The sequence below is a fragment of the Psammomys obesus genome, unplaced genomic scaffold (assembly GCF_907164565.1).
Source record: "Psammomys obesus unplaced genomic scaffold, mPsaObe1.curated_primary_1811, whole genome shotgun sequence".
Classification (NCBI taxonomy): Eukaryota; Metazoa; Chordata; class Mammalia; order Rodentia; family Muridae; genus Psammomys; species Psammomys obesus.
Window position 1 is genome coordinate 21,690,103 of NW_026593286.1, and position 16,737 is coordinate 21,706,839.

Below are 16,737 nucleotides of genomic sequence, written 5' to 3' on the forward strand. Positions count from 1 at the left end.
AAAATCTTGCAAAGTAATTGTAGCACTCTCTTGCCCAAAGAAGAAAAAAGGGATGTGTGTTTACTGAGTTTACTCAGTTAAACTCAGACCAACCCTGAGGAGTGGGGACATTATCATCTCCATTTTATGGAGGGCAGGGAGAAATGTTAAGTTCTGTAAGATGCTTGGCAATTTAAGAATGAATCTTCAATCTTACTAACCTGTTCTGCCCAAACCTTATTCAGCAACCTGAATCCACTGCCACTTTTCAAATGCACGATGTAAGATTCATAGGTTACATAATTAGTTTAGGATTATACTATTGGCACTCTGTAGCATACTGTCTGTCATCAGAGAGCTCTGCAGTCAGGGACACAGAAAGCCTCTCTGATGGCTCCCTGTCCTGATAAGGGCTGCTGACGAGTCACAGCTATATAACTTCTTTAGGAAAACAGCTGTGGAATTAAAAAAAAAAAAAAAAAAAAAAAAAACAAAAAAAACATACTTTGTTTTATGAACTCATTTCCTCTATCCAGGTAGTAACCAACTAATTTGTTGTGTTTAATAGCTTCAGTGTGGACCCTTAAGAAAGCTTCAGGATCACACTATCAAAGGCTGATATAAATTAAAACCTGCCTCTGCTTTGCAAAAAGACTTGTCAATTTAGACTGAAGGCTGTGCTAACAGAATTCCAGCTTTTCTATGGGATGATCCAAAAACAGCAAACAGAGGGCACTAAGTTTCTTAACAGCCGCAAGTGTGTGCATGCTATGCCATTCCTGTCATTAGCTGCTTTTCGGTTTATAGAGATCAGTGTTAGAACATTTTGGTTTACAACCCCACATGTTCCATAGAGGACTATTTTTGTTGTGCATTGGGAAACAAAAGCAGGGTAATTTAAGATGGCAAGGTCTAGGCACTTTACTTCATGTTGAATGTTTGTGTTTAGTCTGACTTGGGGACATTTGCCTCGACAGTGTGCCTTCATATGTGACAGACATTTGTGGGATTAAGATCTTGAGTTGTTTCACTTGCTCGGTGCAGAAGCAGGTTGACACAGGTACTCTGATGTGAAGCAGAGAATGTGAAATAAATGTGACTGTTAAATTAAGATGAGGCATGGCTTAGTGGGTTAAGCAATACTTAACCTTGTGTCTTCCGCACATGCTTCTCATTCTTAGGAACTTTAGTGACAAACTTTAAAAAGAGAATGCAAGAATTAGTTAATGACTTGCATAAAAGCAACACAGCTTAGTGAAATAAATGATTGTGTGCAGACGTGAAGGGTCTTTTGTTCACCCAGAGTGCTCCTGAGCTGTCTTCCCTCTCTCCAAAGGCTTACTCATTAGAAGAGCATGGACACAGTATGGATCGACTTAGCACATCATTTCCACCCACTCCACAGAGTGACAGTGGGCAGGAGAGAAATGGAGGCTGTAACACATGACCAAAGCTCTTAAATCCCTTTTCAATTACAGCAAATTCCGTAAAGCTAGAAATGCAGAGTGATGAAGAGTGTGACAGAAAACCCCTGAGCCGTGAAGACGAGATCAGGGGCCATGATGAGGGGAGCAGCCTAGAAGAACCCCTAATTGAGAGCAGCGAGGTGGCTGACAACAGGAAAGTCCAGGATCTTCAAGGCGAGGGAGGAATCCGGCTTCCGAATGGTAAACTGAAATGTGACGTCTGTGGCATGGTTTGCATTGGGCCCAATGTGCTTATGGTACATAAAAGGAGTCACACTGGTAAGCAGCTGAACGCATAACCTGATGACTGCCTGTGGATCTGATGTTGATATTACCTGACACCTATTCTCTTTCCTTTTTATTCAGGGGTGGCAATGTGAAGTTACCTTTTCAGAATTCTGCTAGTATTGGATTGCTGGGAAGCAGAAAGTAGCCTGGGTCTTGACTTCCAGCCTTCAAATCTGAATAGCATGTCAGAAAAGAAGTTTGGGATTCAGTTTCCACAGTTCTTAATATAGCAATAATATGATAAGGGTTCAAAAGGTATAGGAGAATTTCATTGAGTGATTTAATCTTTTTATATCTGTCTACATATTTCACCATACCCATGGGCAGGTAACATAGTTTGCTTCCTAGGACCATATACTATTGAATAGCACTCACACATTTTCACTTTAGTTAGCTCCTTGAAATATTATTTCTGGTCAGTCTTTGCCTACCAAAAGTCTCTGTAGCGGGCAGGTAATATCACTAGTTCAAGGGTGCTAATATTATCTTGTAACTTTTACTTTTAATTCTAGGGGGGAAAATGGATATGGTTTAACATGTTAAAGGGAGCCAGGAGTGTAGACAGAGATGTGGAATTAGGTGAGGAAAAGGCCTATGGATAATTTAATATTTTCTTTTAGACATGGAAAGATACAAGTACTTCATAAAAAAAAAAAAACAGGCCAAATGAGAAGGAAAGAGTGTTATATAAATCTACTCAAAGCTTTTGAAAGAAGGAAGGAGGAATAAAAGACAGAAGGAGGGGGGGCGGGGAAGGAAAGAGTGGGTAAAAGCAGCACAATGAAATTGTGTGTGTGCATTCTTACAAACTTTCAAGTTCAGCAGGATATGGGGCACACACCTGTAACCCCCGTGTTTGGCAAGCGGAGGCAAGTGAGTCAGCGTTACCCTAACTTATCTAGAGTTTGAGCCCAGCCTGTGCTTTGTTAGACTGTCCCCAAACAAAACAATAACAAAGATTTTTCCCGACAGGTGTGGTGGTACATATCCTTAGACCCACTACTTGGGAGGCAGAGGCAGGAGGATCTCTGTGTATTTAAGACCAGCCTGGTCTATAAACTGAGTTCCAGGCTAACCCTAGCTACATAGTGAGACCCTTTCTAAAAAAGAAAGAAACAGTTAAAGGAATATATCTCTTACTAAAACATGGTAGTATTCTCTAGCAAAAATGTTAAAAATCAATATTCTCTGTTTTAAAAATGTGATATTCTTTTGAAAGAATGAGAAATCACGTGAAAGAAATATATTTTAAAGTTGCCTTCTACAAAATCAACTTAAAACTTTTATCGTAAAACATGTGCTGTAAATTATACATTAAATCATTTTTAATTAAGACCTCTTATGACACACATGAAGAAATTCAAGTGATCTGCCATATATCCCTTACCTAGGAAAAAAAATCCCCAGTGAGGCTGGAACAATGGTGTTCGGATTCCTAGACTAGTATAGTTTGGACACACATGGCTGGGCTCTTATTATACAGCTTATTAGTATAAAGTATGACTGTAAACTAAGGCTAATATCTTTACAGGAGAATTTTTACATTTGGATTAATGCAATCATCATCCACTTTCCAGTGTATGCATTTTTTAACATTTTTAACATTTTTAACCATAACAATTAGTATTTTTTGTTATGAATATTCTTTTTAAACACTGTCACATTTAAAAGTGTTTATATCACTAATGAATTTTTTTGAATTGGGGAAAGTTAAGGTATCAAGCTTTGATATCTATTCAGTAAAAAAACAAAAAAACAAAAAAAAACAAGAAGACTATAAAGTTAATCTACTTTCATTCCATGCCCATGAAACAATACTGGCCTGGAAAAGGAGTTTTCATAACTGCATTCATTATGTTAGAGTGTGTGTCCTGAAGCTCATAAAACACCTATTCAAATTAGTAATTTGATTTTGAAATATTAAATAGTTCAGTTACTTTGAAGTTGAATTTTATTTACTGATAATTTTAAGAGTCAAGTTTATACTAAATACTAGTTTGGGAAGATTTTTAATAAAAGCTCTTAGTTAAGAAAATTCAAAGAACATGAAAACCCTTTCTTGAAGATTTACGTTTAATTTGTACTTTACTGTATCTGTTGTGAAATTTACTGATTTTTTTAAATAAAATTTAATAAAATAATTCAACACCTAGTCCTCTTTCCACTTCATACTTGCTACAAAAGTGGAATGGAATTATTTAAACTCTGAAAATGATGTAATTGATATAAGGCTTGTTTATAAATAGTTACACAGATTCTTGCAGGTCTCAGAATATGAGACTCACTAGTAAGGGCAAGGAGAGAAACCTAAGCAACTATTTCAAGTTCGTTCAGCACAAACTCCTTTGCCTTACTGCATTACTTTGAAAACTAGAATTCCTTCTTCAGATCTAGGAGACTTTTTTTATTTCAATGTATCTTCATAGAGAAGCCTAGGCTAATACTATGACATTCTGTTACATGTTCTTAAAATAGACCTAAACTATACATTTCTGACAACTTAGTTGATCCCAGTAGATTGTCATATTCTCAATTCCACTGTAATACTGTTTGATAACAGGCTTATTTGTGTTTCTTTAAACTACATGTAGAAAGGTGTCTTGGGGTGTTATTGCTGTGAAGAGATCCAATGACCATGGCAACTCTTACAAAGGAAAACATTTAATTGGTGATAGCTTACAGTTTCAGAAGTTTAGTCCATTATCATCATGGCAAGAAGCATGGAGGCATGCAGGCAGGCGAAGTGCTGGAGAAGGGGCAGAGAGTTCTCAATCTTGGTACGCAGACAGCAGAAGGAGACTGCCATACTAGGCCTAACTTGAGACTGAAAAGCTCCCCCCCCCAAGTGACATATTTCCTCCAACAAGGCTATACCTATTAATAGTGCCACTCCTATGGGCCAAGCATTCAAACACATGAGTCTATGAGGGCCATGCCTATTCAAAACCACCACAGAAGGTATCATCACAACCTAGTCTTTAACCAACTGTTTTCTCTATAGTAGGAACTACTGCCTTCATTTTAGAGTTTCCTTCTCTCTCTCTCTCTCTCTCTCTAAATATATATATATAGTAGTGAAACAAAAGCCATATTCTTAAATCATTTGTGAGGCCCTTGCGAAGGATGTTTTGAGTGTTTCTAGCTCATAAATTATCTAACATACAATTGGCTATGAATAAGAAAATAAGAAAGCACCCAGTTTATTCCAGTTACATGGGCTCTCAAGTCTAATGCACCTTTCTTCTTTCTCTTTTGTACTCTACTAAAATGCCAATTCCAGTGTCTCTTAATGGCTTGCCATTACCTCTTTGCCATTGCTACTTTAGTAAGTAATCAGGTAATATTTTCATCAGATACTTCTGGCACTCTTCACTAGGAATATAGGGTACAGGGAAAAAATAAAATAAAGGTAGTAACTCAATTCACGTGTGAACATGAATGTATAGAAAATTATAAGTATAGACAGTCCTTAAGTTTGCTCCTCTTTGGGATTTCGCTTTTTTGTCATTGTGTCTAAACACTCAGCATCCTGTTTTGTAAACTACAGCATTTTTCAGCCATTCTTTGCCCCAAGGCTCTCTAATGTTTGTTGGTTTTCCAACCCAACACAGGAACACAGGTCTTGTCTTTGACTCACAAAAGCAAACTAGTCTCTGCTGATTTGCATTTCATTTGAATACTCAAACACATTTTAAATGTGTTTATTCAATTATATAAATTGCTGAAATTCCATTTCTCCACAATGAAAACAAGGGACCAGTAAATTGGTAGACTGGCATTTAGAGAATACAGCTTAGAATGAGGGTGTACATCTGTAATCCTTGGAAGCAGAATCAGGAAAGACCAGGAGTTTGAAGCCGGTATCTGTTCTAGAACAAGTTCAAGGCCAGCCTGAGCTTCAGAAGACCTTGCATCCAAAAGCCATGAAACATAAACAAAGGCCACAATCAGCTTTAGAATGGACATGAGGAATACCATGACCACATTTCAGTTCATTCTCTTATTAGTCCAGTCTTCTGTACCTACCACTGGGAAGGTCAGCCGTCAAAAACACAATTTCGTGCTTTGTTTTTGAGTTGGATCACTCTAAGATATTAGTAATATAAGCAAGGAATCTGTGGGAATTTTAAAACTTTTGTTTCCATTTGTATATGAAGAACATAATTCTTTATATAACTATTAGCTGACTCAAAAAGAGCCACCTGGTTTTCCATTTGGTTTAAAGAACAAATTAAAATAATTCAGATGTATTGTTTAGAGTTCTCATGACAGTATACCATTGTTTTGCATTTATATAGAGAAAACGTAGGTAATTCTTTTAACCTGAATTCAAGATAATTATACCTGTATTTTCACAATATCTAAACTGGTAAATATCCCACAACATTGAATATCAGGCTTCTAATACTTTACAGAATTTTTAAAAATTGAGTTGATGTATCTTTTAATTCTTTGTTAAGTAGCTAGGAATACACACACACACACACACACACACACACACACACACACACACTGTATTGGAGTATTCCTAAAATTTAATTATGTATATGAAGAGAAAGTTAATATAGTTTTTCCTCTTCTCCAATAGTAGCATTATTGAGGATGTAACTCTAATTCTAACTTTAATGTTGAGTGCAATAACACAGCCGTGTTGTCAGAGTGCTAGTTAGTTCATTATAATCAAGGCACTAAGTGTAGTTAATCTGATTTCCTAGTAAAATTATAAAGCCTGGAACTGATAAAGCCAAAGAGTGAAGAACATTGATGGAGATTTAATAGTAATTCCTGCCATTATATCTCAAAGGTTTATATGGTTGAAATTGGAATACCCTGTGGCTAGAATCTTTTCTGTTATCAGAAAGGAGCTACGGTTTAAACCACATCTTGCCTTGTTCTTTACCTCTCATGCCTGTGGACACATACAGAGACCTCAATATATAGTCAGCAACAGAGCCATATTCCCAGATGTACCTAGAGTCTCTTTCATTGTCACACCCTCTGAAGGATTTTGTAAATACTAACACAAAGTTACCCCATTGTTAGACTCATTAAACTTGATTAGATTTTGTTTTAAAAAAATCTTTTTAAAGAGGATCCTCTTAGTGTTATTTCCTCTTCAGACTAGCATTATTTTAAATAATTTTAAATAATGAATTAATGACTTTAATGTAGGGATTAAAACTACCAATTCAAAGGTTATAAATGGTATAAACACTGCAAATCAGCTTGCTGCAAAAGCAAACATGAAGGCAATTTTTTTCAACAGACCTACTAATTTAATTTCTTTTCACAGTTATTGTGTACCAGTTTGTCAGTTTCCTAGTAAAAGTTTAAGAGTCCAAGAGTAAAACTGAACAGTTAAAGTCAAAAGCATATTTTATATTTGTTGTTTCCTTTATTCACAAAGCTACTTTGTTGAAGTACCCCTGTTCTTCCTTTTATTAAAATTCCATGTCAGGGCGGAGAGTAGATAATTATGATTTTTAAAGTTGCACTCTGTTATTTCCTTGGAGAAAAAAAAATTCAGAGTCAAAGCTAATTGTATCTGTGTATAAAATGAAAAAGATCTTGAAAGCATAGATTTAAGCATAGCAGCAGACACCCATAAGCACGTGCATGGACACTTTAGATAGGGTGACCTTGAGTTGAAGGCCACCTTGGTCTACACAGGAAACCCTGTCTCAACAAGGCAGAATATTTGATCAAAATTCGATTTTTGAGACAGGGTCTCACTATATAGACCTGACTGTCCTTGAATGCTTGGAGATCTTGTCTATGCCTCCCACGTGCTGGGATTAAAGGCATGTACTACCACTCCCAACAGGAATTAGATTTCTAAACTAAATCATAGAGGTGTTTTAGACTTCAACAAATCCAACTAATTGAATAAAATTGAGTCTAAGCTAACTTTAATAAGATGAAATTTTAAGCATGTTATCTTTTTCCGACCTTTTATAACTTAGATCTGACAGCTCCACATCTTTTTAAGGAGTAAAAAGCCCGTCATACCCCAGCCTGTTGGTATGCACATCATTAATTTTCAAAAGGAATACATGCTGTAGAATCCAGTATGTGCTTGATCTTACCTGGTTTTAAATTCTTTCGGTTTTGTAACAAAAGTGTAAGACAGAATACGCAGTGGCCAGAGAGTGACCAAACCTTATCTGTTTTTGCTTCCTAGCTTTCTTGAATAGAGAAACACTGGGCTTGCATTATATAATGGGCCAAATATATTCTGAGCTTTACTTCACTATTGATATAAATATAATGATACATGAATGTGTCAATTCAGAGTACAAGTTACGAAACCTATGCAAATTATCCCTATTACGGAACAAATACAGAAAAGGTTCCTTTCAACTATAAGGAAGTGTTTAATTTTGGTTTCTCTCTAAACTCTGAGCTTTAGGATGAGCTATTTTTACCATATGTTTATAAGTCAGTTTACCATTTATTTAATCTATGCTTACAGACAGGCAGATGAAAAGTAAGAGTGTTTTCCTCATGGTTTGATAGTGTTATCCATTTTATCTTACCAGTTTTACTGACTTCTTGCCTGCAAGGATTTTTTTTTAATCTTTGATAACTTTGGTGACTACCAGTTGAAGGCAATAAACAAATCTAATAATGCAGGCTTAAATAATTTTTTAACAGTTTCATTGAAAGAGAAACAGGAGAAAAGATTCCTATTTAGCATGTTTTCTTTCTTTGTTTTTTGGTTTTTTTTTTTTTGTTTTTTTTTTTTTGTTTTTTTTACAAAATAATGTAATTTTTCAGAAAATATCTGGAAAGATAATATTCTTTGTATTCTCTCAGATAACACTGGGGATTTTTACCGAAAGTTTTATTGTTGATGGCTAAGAGAGCAGGTGATTGTCTCTATTTGGAGATTTCATTCATGAGCTTTGAAGGTTTATCTGTTGTTTCTGCCTATTTCGTTCCTCTCGCTGACCAGGTTCAGTGTCAGTATTATCAGATACTCTGCTTTTGTTGACTTCTCATTCTTTATTCCTAAATTTAAGTTGATACTTCCTAATTATTACCACGACTGAGGATCGAAGTCCTATAGGGAAGGCAGCAGTCACCTGAGTGGTGACAGCTAGCTGTTGAGCCTCTGTTGAGTTGCTGTTATTACTGCTCTCAGGACAGGACTCTTGCCAAGTTTATATTAAATGAGGAGATGACTACCTGACCTGAAGTTTGAGAAGTTACATTAGCAGAGAGATCCTCTAGGAGAAGGTGAAGGTGGTCATTGAGGTGCTAGGGAATTGTCTGTGGTTAACTGTGGACGGCCGCCATTGCCTTACAATAACCAGTCTGCTCTCTCCCGCTCTGTCTGCAGGTGAGCGCCCCTTCCACTGTAACCAGTGTGGAGCTTCTTTCACCCAGAAGGGCAACCTTCTGAGACACATAAAGTTACACTCTGGAGAGAAGCCGTTCAAATGTCCTTTTTGTAGCTATGCTTGCAGAAGAAGGGACGCTCTCACAGGACACCTCAGGACCCACTCTGGTAAGTGTCACCACGTCAAAGCTTAAGTTCAAAAGCAATTGTAGAGTTCCACTAAGTCATAAGTAGCTTTGGCATAGAGAACCTTTCCCGTGTGTCTGTTAGTACCGGTAGGCCCGTAAGATTACACGGACCTTCATAGATCAACAGGCTTAAAAAGAACACCGCCACTCAAGAGTATCTTGTAGATGGAACATAAATTTTCTTTAATTTTTAAGTCTGAAAATTTGTAAGTCTAAAAGCAGTAATTATGTTTAATCCAGGGTGAGTGAGGCCTAGTGAAGTGACACACTTACTTTGTGAAGTTTCCAGAATTCATGAGAGCTGTAGGGTTTCTTAACCAATCAGGTAGTGCTCAGGCTTCGAGCTCAGTGAGAAATCAATTATTGTTCTTCTTAAACTTGAAAGGACTCATTAGAAAATCGAATGTTGGAGTAATTTCTATTTTATTTCTCATGCCTTGTTTAGATAGCTTTAAAACTGTAGCCACTGGGAAAGAACTGAATGTTTTATCTGCTTCATAAATGATTTAATAACCTAGAATGTTTGATGTGCTAAGAAAATACCAGAATAACAATACATAAATGAGGAAGAACAGTCAGAAATCTGAATGACTCTCATCTGATTTCAGTGTGAATTGCCATTGCTAAGAAGTTAAAGGTAAAAAAAAATTATAATAAAATACTTTCAAAGCAGGTGTACATGCTATGTGTATAATGACGTGTTAAACTTAAGTTCTAATATAAAGATCTGAGAAACTGATATTCTCACGAATATTGACAGAGTATATTACATAGTTGGGGGAATGTGGGAGAATGCGTAAGCATATTAGCCTTCTCTACGTTTTCTTGATATCCTTAAGGCTGAAGTTAATTTTAAGATGAATATGAATTACAGAAAGCAATTTTAGACATTAACTGTTTAAATTGGAACAGAAATAAAAGTCAAATTAATGTGCACATTAAAACAAAATACTCTAAACTTTTAGCTTCTTTCCTAATTGAAAAGTAATTTACTTATTTACATGGCATGTATTTTTTGAAAATCATGCTTCTCCAGTTATCATTTTACTGTGAAAAATATCATAAGTTGAGAGATACTTCTGAGAGATGCAGGTATTTTCTTCAGTTTCCTATTTATTCTAACTCATTGAAGTGTTACTGAGCTAAGGACTGTGTACCTTATAAAGAGTTCATGAAGATATCTTTTTGCCTCAGCTTCATACAATAATTGTAAACACTTTAACCCTTTTGTTCTCAGACTCATGCATAAAGGATATCTTTAGGCCGTGTGCTGTATCCGTAGAACGTACTAAGACGAGCCTTGATAGTAGCCATGCAGTGGCAGGCCATTTTACCACTCCATTTAGCCAGCTGGTTATGGACGATGGAGCATGAGGAATGTGGATGGATTCTGTAGGTTTCAGTCTATTGACCTTTTTCCATCATTTTGTTGTTGTTGTTGTTGTTGTTGTTTTTGTTGTTGAAGCAGTGCAACAAGGGGCATCATGGTACTTGGTCAGGTATTCTGTTCAATGCATTCAGGGAGCAGCTTAGGAAGGAAGAGCAAATCCCTCGTGAACATCTTTCAATTCCTATGAGGGTGAATGTCTCACTTCTCCATATTATAAGGAGTCCAGCATAACCTACGTGGTATTACTGGCTGGCTGACCACTTGGGGAATATCAGGATCTTAGCATTGAAATTCTGAGCTCAGCAGTGGTAGTAGCTACATCAGTTTCCTGGGGATAAGGGAGTAACTGTAATTGAACTTGTAGCTACAGTCCTTGCTCCTATTATCATTCAAACACAGGTCCACTGAGCAAACACTAGGGTAGTAAGTTAAGCGCTTGGCTGATGTCCACAAGAAGTTTTACTCCGTTCAAATTACTAGACGCCTTCTCCATAGTGGATTCATTTAAGAAGGTTTTAATGTACGGCACCATATTATCATATTTTGTATCAATTCTGAGGGTTACGTCTACATAACTCTCCCCAGACCTCTATCATGTCTTCTTTTTTGTTAGCCGTATGGCCATGCCATGAGTCATTTCCTTAGGCTATCTCTTCTTCCATGCACAATATACAATCAAGAGGACTTGATGAAATCCAGGATGCTGAAGAACCTCTTTTCTACTATGTCAAGGCTGACTTCTTTAAAGTGAACCTGAAAACAGGGTTGTCATATCTAGCACCAAGTGCTATGCAAGTCATTTACAAACTAGACTTGCAACATATATTCCATTAGCTGTATTGCTAACACACCACAAGGTGATTGATGTACGTTGAAACCCAGACAGAGTGTGTAGTAGCAGTTACCATGGACACCGAAACCACTTGTTCATGAAGCTTCTTTCGGTTCTCCAACTACTTGGCGCAAGTTCATTTAACAGCAAAATGCTGTTGTTATATCCTTTTCATATTATGATATGATTTAACAGATAATGCCTAATTCATTGGATATGATTCAGACTAGCATAATTAGCATCTAATAACAAATTAAGACTTTTTTTTAATAGAGAATAACCGTTAGTTAAAGATCTTTATGGCAAAACCATTATAGAGCTTATTTTAGCACCCTAAGTTATGTATGATATAGCACCTCTCCTCACCACTGATTTTTCCAGAAATAATTGTTGTGTGCTGGATCATAAAAACCCAAGGCCGTAGGGTAGCTTTCATCATGAGGGTGTATTGCAGGCCCCCCTTCGCTTCGTGATCCTCTTAACACTGGCAGCCAGGTTTACTTGGGGCATCTATCAAAGCAGCGAACTCTGACATGACCTCTGCTGCTTCCAGAACCCAGAGACCGCCGAGCACTGTGGAATTGCAGGTTACAGAACTTTGTCATGAGGCATAGGAGACTGATTTCAGTCAGCCCAGACCACTGGTGTTTTAAGATCTACCCAGTCCAGAATGCCCCTAGATTCTAGGTTGAGTTCACCCACCATCCGCTAGCGTTTATCTTTGGACGCACGTTGGAGGCTTGCTGCTTCCTGGTCACCAAGGGCAGCTGCTGCAGTGTCTCATGGTAGGCAGAGATGAAGATTTCTCCCGATTATTGTTGTGAGGAAAGGGGGCTTACCGGTAAGAGAGGGAAAGCATGTTTTCCCTGCAACGTGGAGGCACGCTACCTCTGATTATCTTGTCAAGGTGGCGCCTCACTTGAGGGCAGTGTCTGTGGTAAAGACTTCAGTGTGAAAGACATTGGGTTTTGGTGTTCTGGTGTGACAGGGTCTACACTCATCCACAGACATACCCACCTGTGTAGTGATAGGTTTATAACATGCTTTCTTACGCCTCCTCTTTCCATTTGTTGATGCAATGTTTCTTCCCTGTCGTTGTTCCATGACAAAGAATTAGTAGTTTAGGTGTTGATCATTTTATACAACAATGTAATTCCACAGTCCTTCAAAGCAGACTTTGGGATTGGTCTTCAGCCATATTTGCTCTAGGCTTATGTAAACAATGGTCCTTTAAAGCAGACAAACTCTCTTAGATTATACCTTTGTTTTACTGGAGCATTTTCTGCATCCCTTAGAGCCATTAAATCCTGTATTCACAAGATGAGTTTTCTTCTCTCCACCCATTCCTATACCTGTATTAGCATATAGATGTCATAGTTTCCCAATCCTTACCCTATGCCACACTTCATTCTTTGCTACCAGCAGTGGCAACACCATGCTCAGGCTCACCAACTGCCCATCAGTGACCCAGTAAGGAGGCTACCCAGTTCTTTTTAACTCTTTTTAAGCCTGAGCAATAAAATCAAATTTCTATTTTGACCGATTGGACAGCCTTAGGCCATTTTTCCACCCATAATGCTTGCTGTGTTCTAAGGATCCTAACTGTAAAACAATGCACCACTCAATAGGGACCATTAAAGGGGAAGCGTTTGCAAGGGAATGGTTAGACTTAAGGGAAACTAATAATAGTGCTATACTAAAGCACTGAAACTAACTATTGAAGGGTGCCATACCTGCCACTAATCTGAATGGCAAGGGACCGAGCAGTCACTGGCATTAAGTAGCAAGGACTTGAGCACTGACATTGTGTGGAGGAAAGCAGCCCTGCCAGCTGGTGACATGGTGCATAGAAACTGACTCTCCACCTTCCAGTGTCCTTCTGATACCTCACCTTGACTAAGTGTACCCAGAACTGAGGACGAGGAAGCCCGCTAACAATATGACTTAGCTTTCTGCAGGAACGGCACAGAGCAAAGACGCTGAGAAAACGGCCATGGGACCCAAACGGGATAACTAATTTCTAAGAATCAGTGCTTCACGGTGACTTTTCGTTTTATTTCTGCTTTTATGGATATTATTCTTGATAGGAAGAACTTTGCTGCCCTCCTTTCTGGGTAACAACTGCCCATTGTTCTATTGCATTTAATAATCATTTCGGATGTTAGTACACGTATCTACGTCCTGTGTTATAGACTTGACACTTTTTTGTGTTGATTTCTGTTAGTGGTTGGTAGCGGTGGGCTTAGTACTGGTGAGCATTATATGTTCCTGTTACAAATAGTGTAGTTTAAGAAAGGCAAACACTTAACATGTCTGGAATACATATATTCAGTAGTACTATAGATACATGTATTTATAAAGCATTTTATATGATAACTATATAAACTTATTACTTTTCAGTATGGGATTCCCATTTTCTAAAGGACACAGTGTAATCCTGGGTTAGTTGCATTGACCCGGCAGTGAGGAATTTAAGTAATAGCTGGCATTCCTGAGCAACCCCAACACAGCACTCTATTGAGCACTGTCCATGGATGAGTTAATTAAAATTCGTTTTTCTCACATCAGCAAAAGGAGATATTCATATCGGCAAGTCTAGAAACAGGCAAAATGCTTTTAATGAAAAAGCTTTTGCATTAAAACATGTAAATATTGCGTGTGTGCTTAATGATGTGTCTTTACGTATAAAACCTTTTCTTTCAGAGAGGAGCTTAGGTTTAATTTTTCTAACCTAAGCCTCAACCATAATACATCATCTATAAATTATATTTTTCAGGTTTTTTTTTAAAGAATTTAAAGACCTTTGTGAAGCAATCAGACCTCTGTTCAGTTTTTGATAATTTTTTAGCAATCTTTGTGACTCTTTCTTTCCACCCTTCACTTGAACGATATTTTTATCAGGTCATCTTTATTGAATCTTTCCAAAGTTGTAAAACTCATTTTAATAGAAATCTCTCTTTCTGTAATTATTGGAAATTGAATATATGAGGGATTATATGATTATGATTACAGGTATGGCTGACATCGATTTAACTCTTTTTGCGTGTCTGTGGGTGTTAGGGATATGTGACTGTGATGGTGCTCATGACATGGCAGACCCATCGATGTCAGAGAGGAACCTCGGGGCTTGATCCTCACCTGCTACCTTGTTTGAAATAAGGACTCTCTTCTTGTTCTTCATGTCTGCATGTACTAGGCCAGCCGGCTGGCTCACCAGTCTGCCTGCATCTCACTGAAGAAGCATTAGGATTGGAAACATGAACTACCATACCAGTCTTTATGGATTCTATGGACTGGAGTCTTAATGCCTGCACAGCAAGCACTTTATCCATTGAACTCTCTCCCCAGGGCCCATATTTAACTCTTAAAAGGATGGTGATATTCAGGTTACTCCCACAGTGTCTACAGAGAAAATAGAGAGGCAGTGACAGGAACTTGGCTAAGAGCACTTCCTGTCGTGCAGAAGAGGAGGCTGCTGCAGAGAGAGGTTCAAGCCAAGGCAGTCAAACTCCAAAGTCTGTGCCCTTTACTGCTATGTCATGTATGGAACTGCCCATTAATTAATTTCGTACTTAAGGCAAAGGAAAGAGGAGGGGAGGGGCATACGAATGTGTCCTGTAAAACAATAAGTCAGGTCTGGGTTTAAGAATGAGGTTGCTTGTAGCTGTATAATATAGGACAGCCATCTACAGACCTAAAGAAGCTAAACCACTAAGGAGAACCCTAGGGAGGATGCTGAAATCTCATTCAGAATGGCAAACATAGATACCAGAAGCAGTGGAAGAGAGGAAACAGGATGGGAGCCTACTATAGAGGGTCCTCTGAAAGGCTCCACCCAACCAGGGGATGGGTGAGGCTCACAGTCAAACTTTGGGCAAAGTGCAGGGAGCCTTGTGAAAGAGGAGGGTGGGATTAGAGAGACATGGAGGGGACAGGAGCCCCACAAGGAGACCAACAAAGCTAAAAGATCTGAGCCCAGGAGTTCCTGCAGAGACTGATGCACCAACAGAGGACCATGCATGGAGAGGACCTAGACCCCCTGCTCAACATGTGGCCATTTGGCAGCTCAGTCTCCATGTGGATCTCTGAGTGAGGGAAGCAGGGGCCGCCTCTGTCATGAACTCAGTTGACTGCTCTTTGATCACTCACCCCTGATGATGTGCCTTGCCAGGCCACAGAGGAAGAGGATCCAGGCAGTTCTGAAGAGACTTAACAAGCTATGGGCAGATAGCAACAGTGGAGAACTCCCTTTATTAGTGGGCTAGGAGAAGGGTATAGGGGTGGAGAGAGGGAGGGAGGGTGGAACTAGAGGAAGTTGATGAAGGGAACCTCAATCAGGATATATAATGAATAAATTGTGAAGAAAAAAATTTAAAAAAAAGAATGAGATTGCAGCAAATTGGCTATGTCATTTTGTCAAGTTACTTCTTCAAGTCTTTGCAGTCTCCCTTTTCTGCTCTTAGCCATGATGCTAAATGCGCTGTGTTAACTTTCTAGCCCCTGACCTGGCCTAAAAGTGCACACCGTGCTGTCCCAATCTTTGCTTCTTAGCTTTTCCAGTTTGGTTGAACTTTTAAAATGGACATATAGGAAACGTTAACTAAAGGTTTTCATCAACTTTTCATAGCGCTCAGACAGTTTCTCTGCTCCTTCCTGCTAACTGCATCTTAACTTTCCCATAGAAAGTCAAGTGACATAACGAAGAATGAGAGAAAGGGCTGGAGAGATGGCTTAGAGGCTAAAAGCCTTTCTGCAGGACCCACAGTCCTTATTTCCAGTCCCACGTGGCCTACGCTCTCTTCTGGCTTCCGGGGGCACTCCATGCGCACAGTCATACAGACAGGCAACACACCCATTCACATGATTTCTTCTCAGCAAAAGAAAAGAGCATGAAAGAGAAAGAGGAAAGGGGAAAAGAAGAACTGACAGGTTATCTATGGCATAATAGCTAAAGATCACGGACAAGTTTTTAATGTATTGAGCTGCACTTTGAAAAAAAAGTCTCAGATTTATAATATATTAGAAGTTGTAAAAGAATTGAAAATGCTGCTGCTGATTTAAATTTTTATTCTCCAGCAATCTTGAGATTTACCATATAGTCATTCACATATATGTATCATATATATCATATAGACATATATATATACTATATATTACAAAATAGCATAATATTTATGTGATTTAGTGTCAAGTCAGGGAGCCAGGACTCCTACGTCGAAAACCATTTATATTACTTTTGTGCTTAGATTTTT

General features: G+C 38.3%; 1 protein-coding gene across 1 annotated transcript in view; it reads left to right on the top strand.

The window, feature by feature from the left end:
- Ikzf2 (IKAROS family zinc finger 2) overlaps positions 1-16,737 on the top strand; it is a 138,964-nt gene that overhangs the window by 94,798 nt on the left and 27,429 nt on the right. Inside the window, exons 4-5 of the mRNA XM_055617037.1 lie at positions 1,458-1,724; positions 9,076-9,243. Of these exons, the coding sequence (XP_055473012.1) occupies positions 1,458-1,724; positions 9,076-9,243 (435 nt within the window). The remainder of the gene's footprint in view (positions 1-1,457; positions 1,725-9,075; positions 9,244-16,737) is intronic.